The sequence below is a fragment of the Sparus aurata genome, chromosome 4, assembly GCF_900880675.1.
Source record: "Sparus aurata chromosome 4, fSpaAur1.1, whole genome shotgun sequence".
NCBI lineage: Eukaryota > Metazoa > Chordata > Actinopteri > Spariformes > Sparidae > Sparus > Sparus aurata.
Window position 1 is genome coordinate 9,191,472 of NC_044190.1, and position 19,223 is coordinate 9,210,694.

Genomic DNA, 19,223 nt, shown 5'->3' on the forward strand with positions numbered 1-19,223 from the left:
TGTACTTCATCTCTGACTGGGCAGAGAGGAAGTGTGATGGCTTTCATCAAAAAGGGCATACATGTGTGAAAATGTGTGTTTTCCTTTAGACACCCGTAGATTATAGAATGTGTATCATTAGAGTAAATGCCACATGTGACTATATTTTGATATGACATGACAATAAATGTGTTATCTGGCATCTTTACCTTTTTACTGTCCTTCTTGTTTGCTTTCGGAGAGCCTTGACCAGCATCTTTCTGTTATTTCCTCCTTTCTTTTCTTCTCTTCTTGTCTTTCCTTCTCCTCAAGATTTTTTCACACCTCAACTTCCTCATACCTGTTTATAACATAAAGATTAGCTTATACATTTCATAATGAGGTGTGAAGAATACAAAATAATCCAACTCCAACCTGAGTTTTGGGCTTTCGGACTGAACTAGTGAAATGGTGTTTTATAGAATGATCTCATGAAGTGCAGGTGGACGCAGTGGCAGGCCTCTAAAGTGATGAAAGGTGTGTTGTTACCAATTTAAAGACGTACTGTAAGCATGTTTGTTAAATGAACATTGGTACATAAACAAATAATCATTTCTGTGGAACAAACCTAAAAAACACTTGCAACACAATGCAGCACATTGTGGGTACGACTGCCGTGGCATTGAAATTAATCCATATGTCATAAATGTTTTACAATCTGTCACACTGTTGGATTGTGGGTCAGGGTTTGGGCAATCAACCTTTTCTGATGACAATCAAGTTTTATATTGTGTTAAACATTATCCAGAAGAAGGAGTTTTGCTTTGCACATAAAAAACAAAGCGCAAACAAACAAACAAGCAAAAAATCAGGGTTTACTATGATGCTGCATTGGATTAGATAAAAGACAAACGTACATGGTGTCTTTCTTTGTCGGGAATGGCCAGTAAAACCAGTCTTATCTGTTGGCCACTCCACTGGAGCAGGTGGAGGCCTTGTTTTAAGGGCACTTCAGTGGAGTTCACAAAGGGGAGGAAAATAAAAACTCCATAAAGCAAAGTGTAATTAAATCAAATCATTTTCTGAACCAAATCAAATCAAGTTTTATTGACCAGCGTACACAGTTCAGAAGTGAATCTCTTAGCTCGAAAACAAGTCTAACTTATAGATACATGAAATAGAAATGAATAACGATCCTCTGAGCCCTCATCCTGCTGCCTGCACCACCCGCCTGTAGAGGAAACCTAAAGCGTAAGACCAGGTTCTAAATCAAGTTCTTAACTGAGTACCCAACAGAAAGTCTCTGCTCTGGGGCAAGCACCTGCTTTCCAATAGTACAGGAACTCTGAGGTCTGATTGGTCGAGTACTTGCAGCATTTTATATATTTATATATTTTAGCCACATAGAAATGATGTTTTATACGTTAGCAGACTAATTTGCCTTTTCTTTAGACTGTGTTCTTAGTTCAATATAAAGCAGTTCCTTGGTGTAAGAGATCCAGGTGGTTTTGGTGGAAGTGCGACTTAAAGTTCCTGTTAACCTTTTCTTCATCTGAGTCTCATCATCAGTCAGTGAGTCTTCTCTGCTCCTGCTCATGTAAAACTAAGTGGCCAAATCCTCATTTTATGAATTGTTTCTGACCTTTGGTCTGAAATATCATGCCCACGTTTCTTCTTTGTAATAGACTGATGTCTTGTTGATATTTTAAGCTTATTTGAATAAAAGCAACAGAATAGGATCCATCAGGAAGCACTTTGCCTTTGATGTCACAAGGCAGAGCTCCTGCTTCAAATGCACAATTATGATTAAACCTGCTTTCATCAGGATCAGACCGCCGGACATAAACGCACACATGGAGCACAATAGTCTCAGTGTGCTCTGCTTCATATCACGTAACACTTGTTTTTGTGTATTGTTCCACACACACTTACTGCAGTCGTCGCCTGCCGCTGGGCTTTACCTGCCTTCTGCAGGGATCTTAAGTTTGTCTTGCAGTTATTGCTCACATTCAAAGAACTTGTAAGTTCGAGATCGGCTGTAATAGGGAGGATTTGCATGAATACATTCTCAAATCATTCGTTGAGGAAAACTGCATGTTAAAATGTTGATTTAATAGCAAACCTGCTTTTAACCATTGTACACGCTTGGTTTCTTAACTGGAACCAGAGGAGCACCGCTTTACACTTAGGAACACAAAAATGAGTTGTTACTAAGGAGCGAGGAAGTAATCACTCAGGAACAGCTATATATTTAATGAATCATTAATCAGTTGTTCCTGACTAAAAGTGGCTTAATGACTACATAGTAGAGAATGATGAGTTACTAGAGAACAGACCTACAACAATAAAGACAACAATTAGTTCATAAATAGCGATGAATCAACACACTGACCACTCTCTTCATGAGCGGCTCATGATTGACAATGAACCAGTCGCTGAGTGGCACAAACTCGTAATGGCTCATTCATTACTTACTTCTGAACCATAAGTTACTCACAAACAGAAACAGATTGATAATAAAAATCTTATTGTTTATACAGTGTGTCTGAAGACTGTTCAGACACACTCTGAAGACTGTGTTAATGAATAACACTATTTCTACCATCTCAGGTTATTACTCAGTATTGATGAAAACCATCACTGGTTTCAAATAGCTTAGATAAACATCCTCTGCTGCTTTATTACTTTCATTGAATCGATGGGATGGATTGATTGCCTCTCATCGTAGTCTACACCGATGTGTGCTTACTTAATGTGTTTGCATTGCGGTTAGATTTGCGTCCAACCATTTGGGTCCCCAGAGAACCAGAGGAGAGCTAACACACACTGAGCACAATGTGCAGTGTGTGAACAGTCCAGGTGCTGCTCCAGCTTTTGTCAGAGTTTCAAAGGCAGAGATAAGCTGTGACATAGACGGGTTTGGCCTCCTCATCCTATTACCTATCACGGTATGTTCATTCTTTGTTGATCTTTTTGGAACGTCCCTATACTTGACCTTTGTAGTCATTTGTGAAGAGTCATTATCCGGAACAAATATTGCTTTGTTTGGACAATCATCTTCTGTAATGCATTCAGGGACGATGAGGAGAGAAAACAGCAGAGAAAGTTAATAGTATCAGTGATGAGAACATTATTACTGTTTCGTCTGCTAGTCAAGAGAGCGCCACAAGGTTTAACAGGTTTATAGAGGAAATATATCATTTGAGTCAAATATTATTGACAAACCTTGAATGTATATTTTGACATATTGGTAAATATACTTAGTAGAGTTAAATGAGAGGACTGATACCTGTCTTTTATCTGTACCATATAGAGTGATTGTTGTTGTTGTTCGTTGTCCTATAACCCAGAAATCAGTTAGCATCTTAGCACTTTTGGCTCCTTCGTCTAAAAGTGGGAGGTTTTTGTTTTTTCTTCGGGTTAAGTGCCTGAAATAAGGTCTGTGGTTTATCCCATTTTGCTCTACAACATGAAATATATACATGGAGACTCATCTACTCACTAGTCCGTCTTTACAGGCCGACTTTAGTTACAAACTATTCTAACTTGTAGATTGATCAGTTGGTAGAATTGTGTAGTGACGCTCAGTGGTGGCGACGTTTAAGTCATGTGACCGCAGTGTAGTCTGTTTGTAGCCTAACATGAGCTTTTTACTTCAATCTTTATTCTACGCTTCCAAAAGCACAAAGTGGTGTTTAAGACTATGTTGCTGAACATAAAGTGTAAATATCATGTTTGCCACAGAGAACTTCTTCGGTGATGTTCAATAATCCAATGGAGAAATCCAACAGGCTTTCTGTCGAGAGAACCAGGCATAGATTCATCTATTTATTTATTCATTGTTTACTTGATACCAGATTAACAGATGACATCTATATAGATATATTATTAATATTTCAAGGAAACTGAAAGTTGCAAAAAATTTTATGTGTTTGCTGACATATGCAAATATATTTCATAAACCTTAGATAACAAGTTGTAATCTATGAATTATATGATTTTAGATTCTATATTTAACCCAGGTGCAGAGGCCCTGACATATTTCACTGTTACATTAATCAATTCTCATTACTGAAACATGTATAAGTAAATCAAGACCACGGTAAATATTTACTACACATGTGCAGTCAATGGAGGATGCCACCAAACGACTCCTATGATGGAAAGATAAACATGTGAGAGTCACTGTGCGTCATCATTTTAGGGAGTGTTCCTCAACAGGGTCTATATATGTTGGTGATTTCTGTCAGTGAACACACAAGGCATCACTGCATCCACCTGTTACACACAACAAATCAAGTCTGAGCTTCTGACTCGGAGCTTTCATCTCAAAAAGACAAAAATGCAGGCTGAGGAATACAACCGCAGAGGTAATCACAGGCTCCTTTTGATTATACTGACTCGTTGTGTCTGTGTCCAGCTGTTACAGTGTCTGTTACTGACCAGGTAAGGAGCTGGTGGACTACATCACACAGTACCTGAGCTCCATCAGGGAGAGGAGGGTGATTCCAGATGTAAAGCCGGGTTACATGAAGGAGCTTCTCCCTGACACTGCGCCGTCAGACGCGGAGGACTGGGAGAGTATCTTCAATGACATCGAGAAGGTCATCATGCCAGGAGTAAGTTCCTACTGTCTTCTTTAATCAGATCAGTAACTTGAAACCACGGCAAAAAAAAAATGTGTTTCTCATCTTTTTACCAGGTGGTTCACTGGCAGAGCCCTCACATGCATGCATACTACCCCAGTCTGACTTCATGGCCCTCCATGCTCGGGGACATGCTGGCCGACGCCATCAACTGTGTTGGATTCACCTGGGTAAGGGGAGGACTACACATGCACCTATACTGTTTTTTCCGTCTACATTCAGAGGCCTGTACTTAGCATAGTGATAGAAAATATATCAGTTATTTCCCTAGGTTTGTAGAAAACTTAAGAGCAAGTATTTGGACGGGAAGTTTGGAAGTCATCCTCCAAGAAAAATCAGACTATTTTCAATGAATGTATGCAACTCAAAACATTTTGGACCGTGATCACTATTATTACCTCTGTGTACAAAACGTTGAAAAAAATATAGAGCAGATAATGAACAAACAAAAACCTTAAAGCTTGAAGAAAAAATCTTGCTAAGAAAAGGTCGACTGGGAAACAACTACGTTTATTAGATTTGTGAAAAGATGCAATGATTTTACATTCTCTCAGTTAAGTGGAGCCCAAAACCACTTGGGTTCTCCCCGCAAAAACCTTATAATGTTGAGAAGAACCTTTTATATAATATCAAAAAAAGCATACACTGCTAACCCTCTATGGATGTTATGTTATGGATGTGCTAGAAGTTACACAAGTCGCTTACCAATTATGGATTTTGGTTACTGTTTGCCTACAGGTGTATGATCATATAGATCAGTAATCAGTCTATACACTGATCTGATGCCACGTAATGAAGGCCTGTTTGTTAGGAACAAGACTGCGCTACTTCCCAGAAGCGTCCTGTTTCTAATCAATACTGCTGAATGATGTGGTATCAGATCACTGTAGACTTTAACTTGTGTCACCAAATCTAACATTTGGAAGCATTTCCATGAAAAATAAATATGTGTAGTAGAATCAACACATCTTTTCTAATAAACTGAAAAAGTAAAAGGATGTAGTGAAGCCTGATATTTGTTACAGTTGTAGATTCAACTGAATATCTTGTGATTATTTAATGTGTTTTCTCAGGTTCAGTACACTTAAAACTTGTTTTCAATGAAACAGAGGACTTAAAATACTTTTAACTAACTATTCAACCGAAGTTGAGTCAACTCAAATCATTAAGGCAGCCATTGAACTTACAATTTTAAGTTGAAACAGAAAAATGATTATATTAGAATTATTTTCAGTTTGGTATCAGTACGGGAACAACCCACGGGACAACAGTCCACACTTTTTTTCTCCACAACACAACCTTAAAACAGCAAAAACATTCCAACTATAAACCGCTCTGGGAACAACAGTAAGTGCAATGATGTCATGACCAGGATAAAATGGTGAAATTGTGATTAGTTAACTTTTTCTTTGAAGATTTTGTGTATGTACAACCATTACATTTTGGTTTCCAGCAGTTGAAGTGAACTCGTACCATCAGATTAAATACATGTTTCAATGCTGGTTGTGAACAGGCCTCCAGTCCAGCTTGTACAGAACTGGAGATGAATATGTTGGACTGGTTGTGTAAAGCACTGGGGCTGCCCTCCTTCTTCCTGCATCACCATCCTGACAGCAGAGGCGGAGGCGTACTGCAGGTTTGATTATTTTAAACCTGCAACAGTGCAGTTGTCTTTTCTGTAACTCAGTGCTTATAATTGCTCTCTTCTTGCTGACCCTCCTGTCAGAGTACTGTCAGTGAGAGTACGCTGGTCGCTCTGCTGGCAGCCAGGAAAGATAAAATACTGCAGCTGCGGACCGAGCTCGACCAGGACGTGGACGACTCAGTCCTGAATTCAAGACTGGTGGCCTACGCTTCAGATCAGGTCAGTGTCACCACTTCTTGTGCATTAACTTCCTCTAATTCAGATGAAATAGATTGAGAAACTGATTGAATGTTCGACTGCTTTGAAAGGCTCATTCCTCAGTTGAGAAGGCAGGTCTGATCTCCTTGGTGAAGATCAGGTTTCTGCCCACTGATGAGCAGCTGTCCCTGAGAGGAGACACTTTGAGACAAGCCATACAAGAGGACATGGCGAGGGGACTGGTACCTTTTATGGTAGGTGTGTGGCACTGAGGCATGGGAATTTGCATTTGTATTTGAATGTAAAGGAAAACACTAAATTTAGTCGCAGGTAAGTCCAAAATGTAATTGAATAAAATGCTCCAAGTCCTCTGCGACTTTTATTTTATTATTGTGGGAGACAAACCCGTATGTTAAATATTGAAGGGGCTTAGTTTAGTCCTGGGCTGAGTTGGGAGGGCGGAGGACCAGAGGACCGGAGGACCGGAGGACCAGAGGACCGGAGGACCCGGCCCCTCTCTAAACGCCTCCTTTCCCTATTGGACATATAAAATATATATGAGATTTAACTGCAGAAGAAGTACTTTTACTTTTGATGCTTTAGGTTTATTTTGTTACTGATACTTATGTTCTCTTAAGTAGGATTTTGAATGTAATTTCTCATAATGGAGGATTTTTAAGTTAATATGTTGGTTCTTTAAATTAAAAAAAAAGGATCTGAGTACTTCTAAATGCTCAAACAGATAAAAATGTTCAGTATGGACAATTTTCAGTGGTCATATTAAAAATGAGTGACAATTTGTTGGGCTAATAAACTGATACCTGTCAGAAAAAGAGCTACTTTGTCACGTCTTAACTGGGATATTGTCTCTCTCCAGCTTTGTGCAACGTTGGGCTCCACAGGAGTGTGTGCCTTCGACAGTCTCTCTGAGCTGGGACCAGTTTGTACGTCTTCAAGTTTACTCCAAAGAAATGTCTGCTTTGATTCTGCCTGTAAAGTCCATACACTGTGTTGATCCATTGAGATGCATTAGGAGATACAATACTTGTATCTAAATCTGTATCCCAGGTTCAGAGGAGGGAGTGTGGCTCCATGTAGACGCTGCCTACGCTGGCTCAGCCTACGTCTGTCCTGAGCTCCGCTGGTCTCTGGAGGGCATCGAGTTCGCTCACTCGTTTGTCTTCAACCCTGCCAAGTGGATGATGGTCCACTTTGACTGCACAGCATTCTGGTGAGCCTTTCACACCTCTGTGGAAATTAATATTATCTATGAAAGTAGCTCTGACATCTAAAATGAATCCAAAGCTTATAAGAAGGTGGCTCATTTGGTCGTTACTGTGTTTTGTGTTCTCAGGGTGAAGGACAAATATAAGCTGCAGCAGACGTTCACTGTCGATCCTGTTTACCTCAGACATGAGAACTCACAGGCAGCCACAGACTACATGGTATGACACTTCACCAAATTAAAGTGTCAGTCATAATAGTGAATCATTTCAATGCAACAACACTACATTTTTCTGCTGTTCAGAACTGGCAGATTCCCCTCAGCCGACGTTTCCGTTCCATTAAACTCTGGTTTGTTCTGCGCTCCTTTGGACTGAAAAACCTCCAGGCTCATATCAGACATGTGAGTGGCACTCAGTTCTCTTCCTTCAAATCATTTTAGGAATGAATATCAATATCATGAGACTGATGAGCAGTTGATCAGAACATTACTGAAATTGCGATACGGCGATGCCTCGGCCTACAAGTTGTATTTTCCGGATGTGGTGGACCATGCTTGTTTAGTGAAGACTAGGTTTGTCACGATATCAGATTAATATCAAATTAATATTTTTTTGTGTTTTGTCTCCTTTGGCAAATGAAAAGCACACAAAATACGAGTGTCGGGAGGTGATGAGAGAGTCAGCCGACAACAGCACATAAAAGAAACAATTACGCAAATTTTCTGTCTTACAGCGAGTAGCAAACACTGAGTAAAGATACCTCATCGCTACTTACAGTGACAAACTAGAAACGTAAAGAAAGGGAGATGATTTAATCGCAATACCTGTAAAAAATAATCATGGTGCATAATCATTAAGCCCTGTTATGAGATAGGGGACACATATAGTGTAGGACTGTAGGGAAATTAGGGAAATATTTCAGCTCAGTCTAGTGTGTTGATCAGAGTTCTGATTAAAAGTTTGGACGGGCCCCAAAAGATTTTCCAATTTCATGATAGGCCACGTCATTCTTTTAGTTTGGGAATGGCTGCCGTGGGTAATTGAGTGAGAACGAAAAAAACCTTGTATTTGTTTTTGAATTTCACATTCTACATGTATATCCTTGTTTTTTTTTTCAGGGGATTGAGATGGCAAAGCTCTTGGAGTCTCACATAAGGAGTGACCCAAACTTCGAGGTTCCTGCTGTGAGGCACCTCGGCCTGGTGGTCTTCTGTCTGAAAGTACGCAGCATGAATTTGAACCTTTTTAAGCAGTGACTAGGAAAAGATAACATAAAGCAAATTTCATTTTATCTTTGTTAAGCAACACGATATTCACTGGCTAATAATTACTGAGATGTATAAACTTGTCAGACACACCTTGTTCAAAGGTTTACGATTCTAATCTTGTTGTTATCTAGCTAACAGCAAGGGTTTCCACATGTGGGCATCTTGTCTCCATTATTTCCTCATTATTTGCTCAAAATGTGCTTTATCCATGGACCTGAAATGCTCAATGAGGATAAATCTCCAATTGTGAAATCTGCCCATTTGAACAGTACTTGGATACTTAAATGATCTTATATTGAATTTTTGAAAGTATTAAATGTACCACCAAAAGTAAAGTGAAATTCAACATATATTTAACTTAAAATATGCAGTGAATTGTATGCTGCAACTCAAGTCAGGAGAGAGACATGTCTTTGGAGGCTCACCTCTACTCTAGGTGAGAACAGAGCGATATCTGCTCGTCGAAAGGCACTGAAACCTTGAAATGATCTTCCTGAATGTGCTTTTCTTTTTGTTAGGAAGCTTCAAGTCTTTTCGGCATTGCAACATTCCTGAATATTTCACGTCATTTTCTTCTTCTAGGGAGGAAACGATGTGACCCAGGAGCTGTTGAGGAGACTGACCCGGTCGGGCTCCATGTACCTCATCCCTGCAGACATTCACAACAAACGCATCATCAGATTCACGGTGACCTCACAGTTCACTACAGCAGAGGACATCCTGAAGGACTGGAGCATCATTTCAAAAACGGCTTCTGCTCTTCTGGCTGAGACACAGGCACTGAATAACGCAGACCGACCAAAATCAGGGAGAGATGAGGCGACAAGAGCTGAAGGAAACCAACAGTCAGACTCAGACAGCAGGTCGGAGGAGAGAGAGGAGACGGCCCCCGGGCTGGACAAGGCTCAAGTGGAGCTGTGGCTCGACAAGGCCTGGAATCCTACCAGGAGGCCAATGCGCTCTCTCAGCTGCAGCAGCGAGCCTCTGCCTTACACTTACTTCGGGCCAGTGTCTGGCTATGACTTTGAACCAAAGCCTAGTTTTAAAGATGCTACGGGCGGCGTCCCCACGCCACCAACAGCCGGACCTGACACTGTGATTGAGATTACAAAGATGCCTTCAAATCTTCTGGGTGGACAGGTGCTGAAGAAACTGACAAAGTTCTACAGCGTACCCAGTTTCTGCAACCAGTGGGTTCAATGTGGCCGGCACCAGGTGTGCTGCCCACTGAAGGTTTCACAGACTACACAAAAACATCTGACCTCCACCTGCAGGAGGATGAACTGTTTGTCTTCTTCTCCTGTGGCCAACACAGCTCCCTCTCCGGCTCCACTGGAGGGTGCCACCGCACCCAAGCTCCTGAATTGATCCAGTGTACAGATGAAAACTTCAGCTCTTGGTAATGAAGCAGTTGACTACCGGTGTGTTGATGCTGAGTCAGCACTCTATCAGTGACTTAGGATTGATTTGCTCATTTGCAATCATGTTTTAAAAATATTTTTTATTAAAAAGCATTTCAAACCTTTCTGTGTAGTTTAACTGTGTCTGTGAATATGTGTGGGTGTTTACATCTGAACATCAATCCCCTCCCTCCTCCCTTCGTCACCACACGTCTCTTTTCTTTTTTCGGGGCAGCTTTATGTGCCACTTTCAGCGTTTTTCATCGCTCAGCCTATTTCTTGTATAAGCCGTCACCAGGGGCACTGAAATTTGTAGCTTTGTCTGTTCCACAATAAGTAGTAAACAGGAGGATCCTGCTCCCTGAGAGTTCCCTGAGCAGACAGGGCCGAGTCTTTATGGAGTTCTATGTCCTGATTGGATAAAGTGGGCAGGGATACCAGAAAATGCATTTTCTTTATTAGTGCATGTGCAGGGGGAGGGAGGGGGGGGAGACATGGGTTACTGACCGAACCAAACTGTGGAATACAGACCTGTTTAACACCTATTTAAATAAGAAAATAATGTTTATAACTCTTTAAGCTTGATTTTTTTACATCCCCTCATTCTGTCCATTTCAGGACATAACATATTGTCAGTCTGTCTGAGGTCAGATCTTCATGACGGCATCACAAATGTGCAAGATCCAGTCATGAAACTTCACAGGTGTGTAGTTGAGATCAAAATGATGGCCAGGTTTGAAGATGGGTATGGTCTCATCCATGAGTACTGAGTACTAATGTATGATCTTTGAACTGCGATATCCCTTTTTATTTTTTAAAAATAAATCAAAAACCCATCTTTTTAATTCGGCTGAATGTGGAGGAACTGCATCATTTTTATTCTTTAAGTGCTACTATTCTATTTTATTTTTTTCTCTTTCTTTCTGCTTTTTTTCTTAAATTTATTGTAATTGCTGCTTATCATCATCCTGTATTCTTTTATCCTGTCTTTGTTAAGCACTTTGGACTGCATCTTTGCATGAAGTGTGCTATTTAAATAAAGTTATTATTATTATTATCATCATTATTATTACTCCTCATAGTTGTGGCTCAGAATGCAAATGGCCCGTGTGGTCTAGTTGGTACGTACAGTATGTACATTTAAGTTGATGTGTAATTATAATCATTTCATTTCAAGTATATGTGTATGTATGTATCTGTACAGACATGTCCCTTCATCCTTTTTTAAAAGGCAACCTATTATCCTTTCTTGTTTGTTTTCCTTTTCTGCAGTGTTTTATTTATGTTCTTGTGCATGTTAAAGATCTTGAAAGTAAAAAAAAATCACAGGCCTCACCAACAGCAGCTCCTCTCTACCACAGAAAACACTGCTCCTTAAACGCCTCGTCATAGTCCCACCTTTAATCCTGTGACTTTGTGACATCACACCATGTCACCATGTCACACATTTGCATTATTTATGCCTAGCACTAGTTTGTCTTGTGAGAACTGATTTAGCACAGCATTGTTGTTTGCTGCTGGCTCAGGTGTGTGTGAGCTGACCAATCAGAGGAGACCTGATATTCAGGAGGGGGGTCTTAAAGAGACAGGAGCTAAAACAGAGCGTTTCAGACAGAGAAGTACAGTGCTGCAGCATCGGACAGTATGAGGAAACTGATGTGTTTTTTGAGCACTAAATCAAAGCATTAATGTAATCCTAATGTAATCCTATTCTAGTAGTAACCCTAAATATATCTCATTAATTATTTAACTGTTTATGTATGTATGTACTGCAATGTAAAATTATCATTCTTTTAAATAAAACAAATCTTTACAATGAAAGCATGAAAAAAACAAAATTATATTCCTTAATATAAATCATTACAACATTTTCCCCACAGAAAGTAAAGGAGCTCATGGAATGTTTTGTATAGAAACACTCAGGTCATCCTTCATCATTTGGCCTCCTGTGTCAACTAAAAACTGGCCTCTCAGTCCAATAACAAACACTGAAGTCACTCAGAGCTTGGCTTTTCCCTCTGCGATGGAGCTGAAGATCTCCGGAGTCATGGGCACGTAGCCCTTGTTGTCCTCCAGGTAGAACAGAGGGTCTTTAATGACGGAGGGGTTGAAGCCCTCCTCCCCCAGCTTCACCTTCATCTGCTTGAATGTCCCAGTTACGACCAGATCATCCTACACAAGAGAAATAAATGGTTATATAACAACTGCATGACATTATTTATTATATTATAAGTGAGTTTCAGCTGGACTTTGTTTACCTGTATGCGAATGAAGCGTGGCCTTGCGTAGCTGGGAAGGTAGTTTTTGACATGCTGATATGCAGCTTTGCCGTCAAAATCCATGTTCTCGTTGAGCTTTATTGCTGCCATTCCAATTCTTCCCTCGTGACCTGATCAGTTAAGGTCAAAGTAAGACGAGGGGGTTATTTCAGGTCGACAGTATAAACAGCTCCTTTTGTTTCCATAATATGGCAAGGTATGTACATGAAGAGAACTTCTAAAATAAATTCTTCTCTGTTTCAAAGTCCTCTTAATTTACTTAATTTGAAGGATTACCTGCTTCATTATCATGATGGTTAATAATTATTGAGCATGTTGAAAGTTATTTAAGTTCAAGAGGTTGTGTTGAACATTTAAAAGCCCCAGAAGTCTCAGACACAAACAGAGCTGACTGGTGTGGCCATTTTCTAAAAAGTTATATTTCTGAAATACACATTTCTGTGCTGATGACTGTTATTTAACAATATGTCATTTATAAATTTTAAATCATTGTTAATCATAAATAATTATAACTATTACCTGGCACCTTTACACCGTAGACATTAGCCTCCTCAACCCAGTCCAGCATGAGCAAATGATCAGCCACCTCTGTGGTCGCCACATTTTCTCCTTTCCACCTGTATTTTATGACAATACAGAGACAGAACAGTCATAACTAAGCTTTAGATTAGGACTGCACAATATGGTGAAAAACAAGTGTTCCACACGAATCATATGATTGGTAAAAAATTGTGAGTATATTGACAGATATTACTATATGACTCAGGATGAGAGGGAATGATCGTTTTGGCAATTTTCACATTTTTCATCAATCAAACAATTTAGATATTGCACTTCTTGCAGAAAAATCTGAAATCCAACTGATATGGAACGAGTAACTGTCTGCTTGTCCTAATATATGCTCGTGAACTGTTTATCTTATTGACTTTGCACTTGGTGGGTGTCTGGCTGAGAAGTGCTGTGGAGTGTGAAGCTGTTTGCATGAGCGGTTCTTCAGACAATATCGAAGGCTGAGCAAGCCTCCTGTTCCAAACAGGCACGTTTTGGCAGGCACTGCACTAGTTATAATTAAAAATAGATTCATAATATCAACTACAGTGAATCAATGCCTTTAAAGGTCACCCAATTATTCAGTCATTATCTACTCATCATCACACTGATGGAAAATCAGGTGACGTTTTGTAGTCACAAAACATTCTAGAGCTTTACAGCAAAACTGCCCTGCAGCATTCTCCTAAACCACTGAAATAGCTGGGGACAAGAAATCCCAACTTGTTTTTAATCAGCATTTAGGTGGGATGATAACCACATTCTACATTTTTTTTTTTGGTTGAACTTTTCCTTTAATGATCTTGAATAAAGTCAAATCCAAAAGCATTGTAAAAAATCAGTACTCAGTAATGAAAATCAGCTCAACCAAAAATCTAACGTAGCCTGAGTTAGTAGACCTGCAGGGACTCTTTTTTCAGCCTTTAAAATCATTATCTAATAATAATAATAATAATAATAATAATACTAATACTGTTTCCAGATGTGTACTCCTTGTCCCTATGCTTCCACCAAGGACATTATGTCTTCATTGTTTGTATTTTTTGATTAGCTGGTTGTCAGCAGGATTACACCAAAACTACGGAACGGATTTCCATGAAATTTGGATTAATTCCCAGCCAAGATTAGACCCCCGAGATCAGGATAAAGGAACGGATCCAGGACCTTTTTTAAAAATACCTTCTTGAACATAGTGTTAGTATGTTCACATGTAGTAATTTTTCCGGGAATAATACATCGGTCTTTAATAAAATCAGGCTCTACTGCGCTCTACTTGTTTTTTATGTTCAATGTGTCATCCTAGGACCTGAAAGTGTCTCCAATGCGGTCTTGAAAGTAGATAAATCCCTCGTCGTCTATCCTCAGCAGGTCCCCGCTGTTAAAGTAGTGGTCTCCCTTCACAAACACGTCGTTCAGCATCTTCCTCTGTGTCTGCTGCTTGTTCTTGGCATAACCGACGAAAGGAGTTCTTGCGCCAATCTTTGCCACCAATAAACCGGTCTCTCCTGCAGGGGGAAGGCACGGCATTAGAGCTCAAAGGACAGGAGGAAGAAAGCCATGTATTAGGGAGGAGAGCGGCTCACTAACTCACCTCTGGGGACTTCAATACAAAATCCTTTGGAGTTTTTGACCGGCTCCTCTTTCTCTGTGTCGTACCTGATGAGGGCATATGGAGTCGTCATCTGAAAAGTAGTTTGAGAATAAAACATGAGTTTGCATATATAAAATCCTACTACATCAGTATATATATTACTTATATTGTAATGATAAAACAGTCCAGCCAATGTTACGAGTGTATACCACTATGTTAAAGGGACACTTCACCACAAAATCGTATACACATATGTTTCCTCTGTAGTGCTTTTTATCCATCTAGATTGTTTTGTTGTGAGGTATTGTCTGTTGAGATGTCCACCTTCTCTCCAACAACACACACCAATATAATCTAGATCAGGGATGTCCAAACTTTTTCCCTTGGAGGGCCAAAACTGAAACTTGTGGTGACCCGCAGGCCCAAACCAAACATGCCCTTATCTAGGCAGCTAAATCAAGATTGATAAAAATTATGCATCTATGATTTTGGGGTGAGCCGTCCCTCTGAAGTTAGCTCACAATAAAATAATACCTTGACAAGAAAATGCTCCTTGCCAATCGCTCCGATTTTGCCAATGTGGTTGACAAAGCCCATATTTCCTTCTGTTGCTCCGTAGCACTCACAGACACGAATGTCCCCGAACCGCTGCAGGAATTCAGCCCAAGCGTCAGCTCTCATCCCGTTCCCCAACGCCAGTCGGACTTTATGATCTCTATCATTGTCTCTCTGGAGGGAAAGAGAGGTGAGACGATGGTCGTAAAACCACTGTAGCTTAATCTTTGTTGCTGAGTTCAAGCAGTGTGAATGAGTGCTGATCACGCAGCGTTGGCAGTTATAATGAGCACTCAGTATTCTACCTTTGGTGTGTTGCAGAGGTAGCGGATTATTTCTCCTATGTACTGAATGACAGTCACATTGTACTTCCGACAGTCATTCCAGAAGTTGGAAGCAGAGAACTTACGCCTTAAAACAATAGTGACACCTGGGAATGAAGAGACACAGACTTCAACAATATCATCTCACACTCAGAGCTCAGTCACTGTTGTAAATGAGTGACCTACAGGACTTTGAAATACAAACAGTGGTGATCAGAGCCAAAGCGCCTGCTATTTGAGGTCAAATACCTGTTAGCTTAACCTTCAGTACACTCATAATGCACTCTGGTAATCATGTTTTGAAGTTTTATGATGTTGTGAATCACCTTGGTTTATTGCTCCACAAAGTCCCATCAGAAAGCCCGAGCTGTGGTAAAGAGGCAAGAATATGTAGATGACATCGTCTGAGCGAACGCCAGCAAGAGACTGAAGAAAAGTTGCCATCCATAACCTCTCGTGGTTTATTACAGCTGCCTTGGGAAGCCCTAAAAGATATCATGAAAAGCAGAAGTAGCATGCTTTTATAGTCCTACTTCTTTTCAAGGCCAGCACACTAAACAGATAAATAAGGGATCAGAGGTGAAGGTCAAGGTACCTGTGGTCCCTGAGGTGTAGATGTACAGCGCAGGACTCTTGATGTGGATGTTGGCCCTCAGCTGAGGTGACAGAGGCTGGTCTGAGGCCTGCTGGATCTTGTCAGTGAGGCTTTCAATGCCATCCACATCGCAGTGCTCAGTGAGGAGGAACACACGGATGCCCTGCTCCTTCAAGGTGGGCAGCACCTCCTCTACAGCCCCCCGCAAATCTGAGAGAGGAGAGGAGAAAGAGAGCAAGAGGAGGCTTCAATACAGTGACTGTAAAGGAACAGTTCCCCCTAACTAAAGTCAGTCCTCATTGACTCAAGTTGCATAATCCACAAAAGGGGTGTCACCATAAACTGGGTATGGACAATAACCTTGACATTTAAAAAATTAACTGGTAATCATGTTAATAATACATGTATGATAACACTGTGTGAATACATGAAGAGCCTCTGAGGTAAATTCAATATCTTTCTGTTCTTACTTGCCTTAACGTTGGTTGCTACCTGACATAAAATGAAAAAAAGAAGAGGAAGAAGAAGAAGAAGAGGAAGAAAAAGAAGAGGTAAAAGAAGAAGGGGAAGAAAAAGAAGAAGTAGAAGAAGAAGAAGAAAGAAAAACAAGAGGAAGATGAAGAGGAAGAAAAAGAAGAGGAGGATGAAGAAGAAGAAGAAGAGGATGAAGAAGAGTAAGAAAAAAGAAGGAGAAAAAGAGGAAGAAGAAAGAAAAAGAAGAGGAAGATGAAGAGGAAGAAAAAGAAGAGGAAGAGGAAGAAGCGGAGGATGAAGAAGAGGAAGAAAAAGAAGAGGAAGAGGAAGAAGAAGAGGATGAAGAAGAGGAAGAAAAAGAGGAGGATGAAGAAGAGTAAGAAAAAAGAAGAAGGAGAAAAAGAGGAAGAAGAAAGAAAAAGAAGAGGCAGATGAAGAGGAAGAAAAAGAAGAGGAAGAGGGAGAAGAAGAGGATGAAGAAGAGTAAAAAAAAAGAAGTAGAAAAAGAATAAGAAAAGAGGAAGAAAAAGAAGAGGAAGAAGGAAGAAGAGGATGAAGAAGAGGAAGAAAAAGAAGAAAAAGAGGAAGATGAAGAGGAAGAAGAAGAGGATGAAGAAGAGTGAGAAAAAAGAAGGAGAAAAAGAGGAAGAAGAAAGAAAAAGAAGAGGCAGATGAAGAGGAAGAAAAAGAAGATGAAGAGGAAGAAGAAGAGGATGAAGAAGAGTAAAAAAAAAAGAAGTAGAAAAACAAGAAGAAAAAGAGGAAGATGGTGATGAAGAAACTAGCTTGCTAGTTAGCTACAAGCCCCCAGGTTCTTTGTCTTTGAAGCCAAATTGTCACAGTGGCCAAACAATCACAAAACAAGCGCAGTTTGAGCTGTTGGTCAGAGAACAGGAGGAGAGTGTAAAGGAGCTGCACCGTTATGACTGTTTTACTGCTTTCAAACTAACTAACGAGCTAACCAGGAAGTTGAACGCTTTTGACTTAATGCGTCACTGGTCAGCAGCCAATTACAACTGTAGAAAAATAAATAGTGCAGGAAAGCTACATTCATTCAACTCTTTCTCACCGGCTCCTGCGACCAGGACTTTGGCATCGCAGCAGGAGAAGCAGTGCAGCAGAGATTTGGACCTGATGTTGTTGTTCAGGAGAGAAGCTGTGCATCCCAGCTTGGCGAGAGCGAGCCATGCCCACACGAACCACGGCTCGTTCCCCAGGAACAGGGCCACGGTGTCCCCCTCCTGCAGGTTTGCATGAGTGGACAGGGCTCTGGCCACTTTGTTGCTCTCCTTGTCTGCCTGGCTGTACGTGTAGCAGCTGTCCTCGAACAGCAAAAACTTCTTGTGCGGCTGCCTCGACACTTTGTCCAGGAAACAATCCAACATACTGTAAAATGGTTTGCTCTTCTTGTATTTACTCAGCCGCATGCCGATTTTAATTGCAGTGATTGCATAATTTAAATCCTGCAAGAAATAAGGGTTTTTAGTGTAAAGCAAAGCCAGCAAAAGTGCCAAGCCTGCAAGCGCGGTATATAGAAAGTAAGCCATCATCATAATCAGTAGAAGTGAGTCAGTCCTGCAGCTGGGAGAGCCCGGGGAGGTTCAACTTTCAGCAGGACACAACAGCTGAATATAGGCATGCACGCCTCCTGAACTTTGAGCTATATTATCGGGGGCTGTAACAAAAGAACGACTTCCGTGGACACACAAACTCACACACACTGCTGCCAACTGTACGAGAGGCTGCTGCTGCTGTCCTCCACTGCAGTCCTGTGTAGATATGTTATAACCAGCTCCCCTCCACTGCAATGACGGCGTCATCACCAGGATTTGTATTAACTCTGTTGGCAATAACATTCCACCTGGGTGATGAAGCTGAATGGGTCAGTGATTACAGTAGACCAACTAAACAGAGATTGGTCAGTGATTACAGTAGGTCAACTAAAACAGAGAGAAAACACACAACCCGAAACATGTTTTATTAAATTCTCATTAATTACGAAGGCTGAGAAAGCTGCACCTGAGTGACAAGTGAAACAAAGCAAAGGGCTGCTGTGCACTCATTTCAACACATTTATTATCAGTGTCTTTTCCTTTTTGCCACCTTTGATGATCCTCTATGCAGGGGCTCCAAAATAAATCATTAATCGTCATAAATCATGATGCAGTTTAAACCCACATTTGTGCAAAAGCTGAGAGAAACACACATTGATAAGCATCAGTGTGACCTACATTATATCAGTGCTTTGAGTCACTGTTTAGAGGACGCATCAGCGCAAACAAGCTTGTTGATATGATGATAATGGAGTAATTAAATTAATTTCTTGAGATTAATTTCCTGTATAATATCTCCATCTTCTTCATTCAAAGCAGCAAACTGATCATAAAATAATAAAATGGTCTGTTGCTTCATCAGACTGGTTGAGACTGTGTTTCTAATACTGAATATATCATTTCTGATGTTTCTCTGAGATGGACTCAAAGGATTCAGATGTTTTTACTGTTACTTTACCGTCT

At 40.5% G+C, this 19,223-nt stretch overlaps 2 protein-coding genes across 2 annotated transcripts; one reads left to right on the plus strand and one right to left on the minus strand.

Moving 5' to 3' along the window:
• The first annotated feature begins 2,864 nt into the window (after window positions 1-2,864).
• On the plus strand, window positions 2,865-10,466 carry hdc (histidine decarboxylase). The gene is made up of 13 exons (XM_030413309.1): window positions 2,865-2,906; window positions 4,180-4,328; window positions 4,405-4,577; window positions 4,661-4,774; window positions 6,118-6,240; window positions 6,331-6,468; window positions 6,558-6,701; window positions 7,325-7,391; window positions 7,516-7,678; window positions 7,802-7,892; window positions 7,976-8,074; window positions 8,792-8,893; window positions 9,524-10,466. Exons 2-13 carry the CDS (start codon window positions 4,301-4,303, stop codon window positions 10,307-10,309), a joined length of 2,028 nt encoding a protein of 675 aa, XP_030269169.1. The 5' UTR covers window positions 2,865-2,906; window positions 4,180-4,300; the 3' UTR covers window positions 10,310-10,466.
• Window positions 10,467-11,727: 1,261 nt separating this feature from the next.
• Window positions 11,728-18,311, minus strand: LOC115579707 (very long-chain acyl-CoA synthetase-like). The gene is made up of 10 exons (XM_030413310.1): window positions 17,777-18,311; window positions 16,234-16,443; window positions 15,965-16,123; window positions 15,621-15,745; window positions 15,295-15,489; window positions 14,761-14,851; window positions 14,476-14,674; window positions 13,140-13,237; window positions 12,600-12,730; window positions 11,728-12,513 (listed from the first exon to the last, which is right to left on the minus strand). Exons 1-10 carry the CDS (start codon window positions 18,258-18,260, stop codon window positions 12,340-12,342), a joined length of 1,866 nt encoding a protein of 621 aa, XP_030269170.1. The 5' UTR covers window positions 18,261-18,311; the 3' UTR covers window positions 11,728-12,339.
• Window positions 18,312-19,223: the final 912 nt, after the last annotated feature.

Excerpts from the sequence above, each read along its gene's own strand:
- hdc (XM_030413309.1), top strand. The coding sequence starts at position 4,301 with ATGCAGGCTGAGGAATACAACCGCAGAG. Across the intron at positions 4,329-4,404 it reads TGAGGAATACAACCGCAGAG|GTAAGGAGCTGGTGGACTAC; the intron begins GTAATCACAGGC and ends GTTACTGACCAG. Across the intron at positions 6,469-6,557 it reads TGGCCTACGCTTCAGATCAG|GCTCATTCCTCAGTTGAGAA; the intron begins GTCAGTGTCACC and ends CTGCTTTGAAAG.
- LOC115579707 (XM_030413310.1), bottom strand. The coding sequence starts at position 18,260 with ATGATGATGGCTTACTTTCTATATACCGCGCTTGCAGGCTTGGCACTT. Across the intron at positions 15,746-15,964 it reads TTGTGGAGCAATAAACCAAG|GTGTCACTATTGTTTTAAGG; the intron begins GTGATTCACAAC and ends CTTCATTCCCAG. Across the intron at positions 12,731-13,139 it reads CTACGGTGTAAAGGTGCCAG|GTCACGAGGGAAGAATTGGA; the intron begins GTAATAGTTATA and ends TTAACTGATCAG.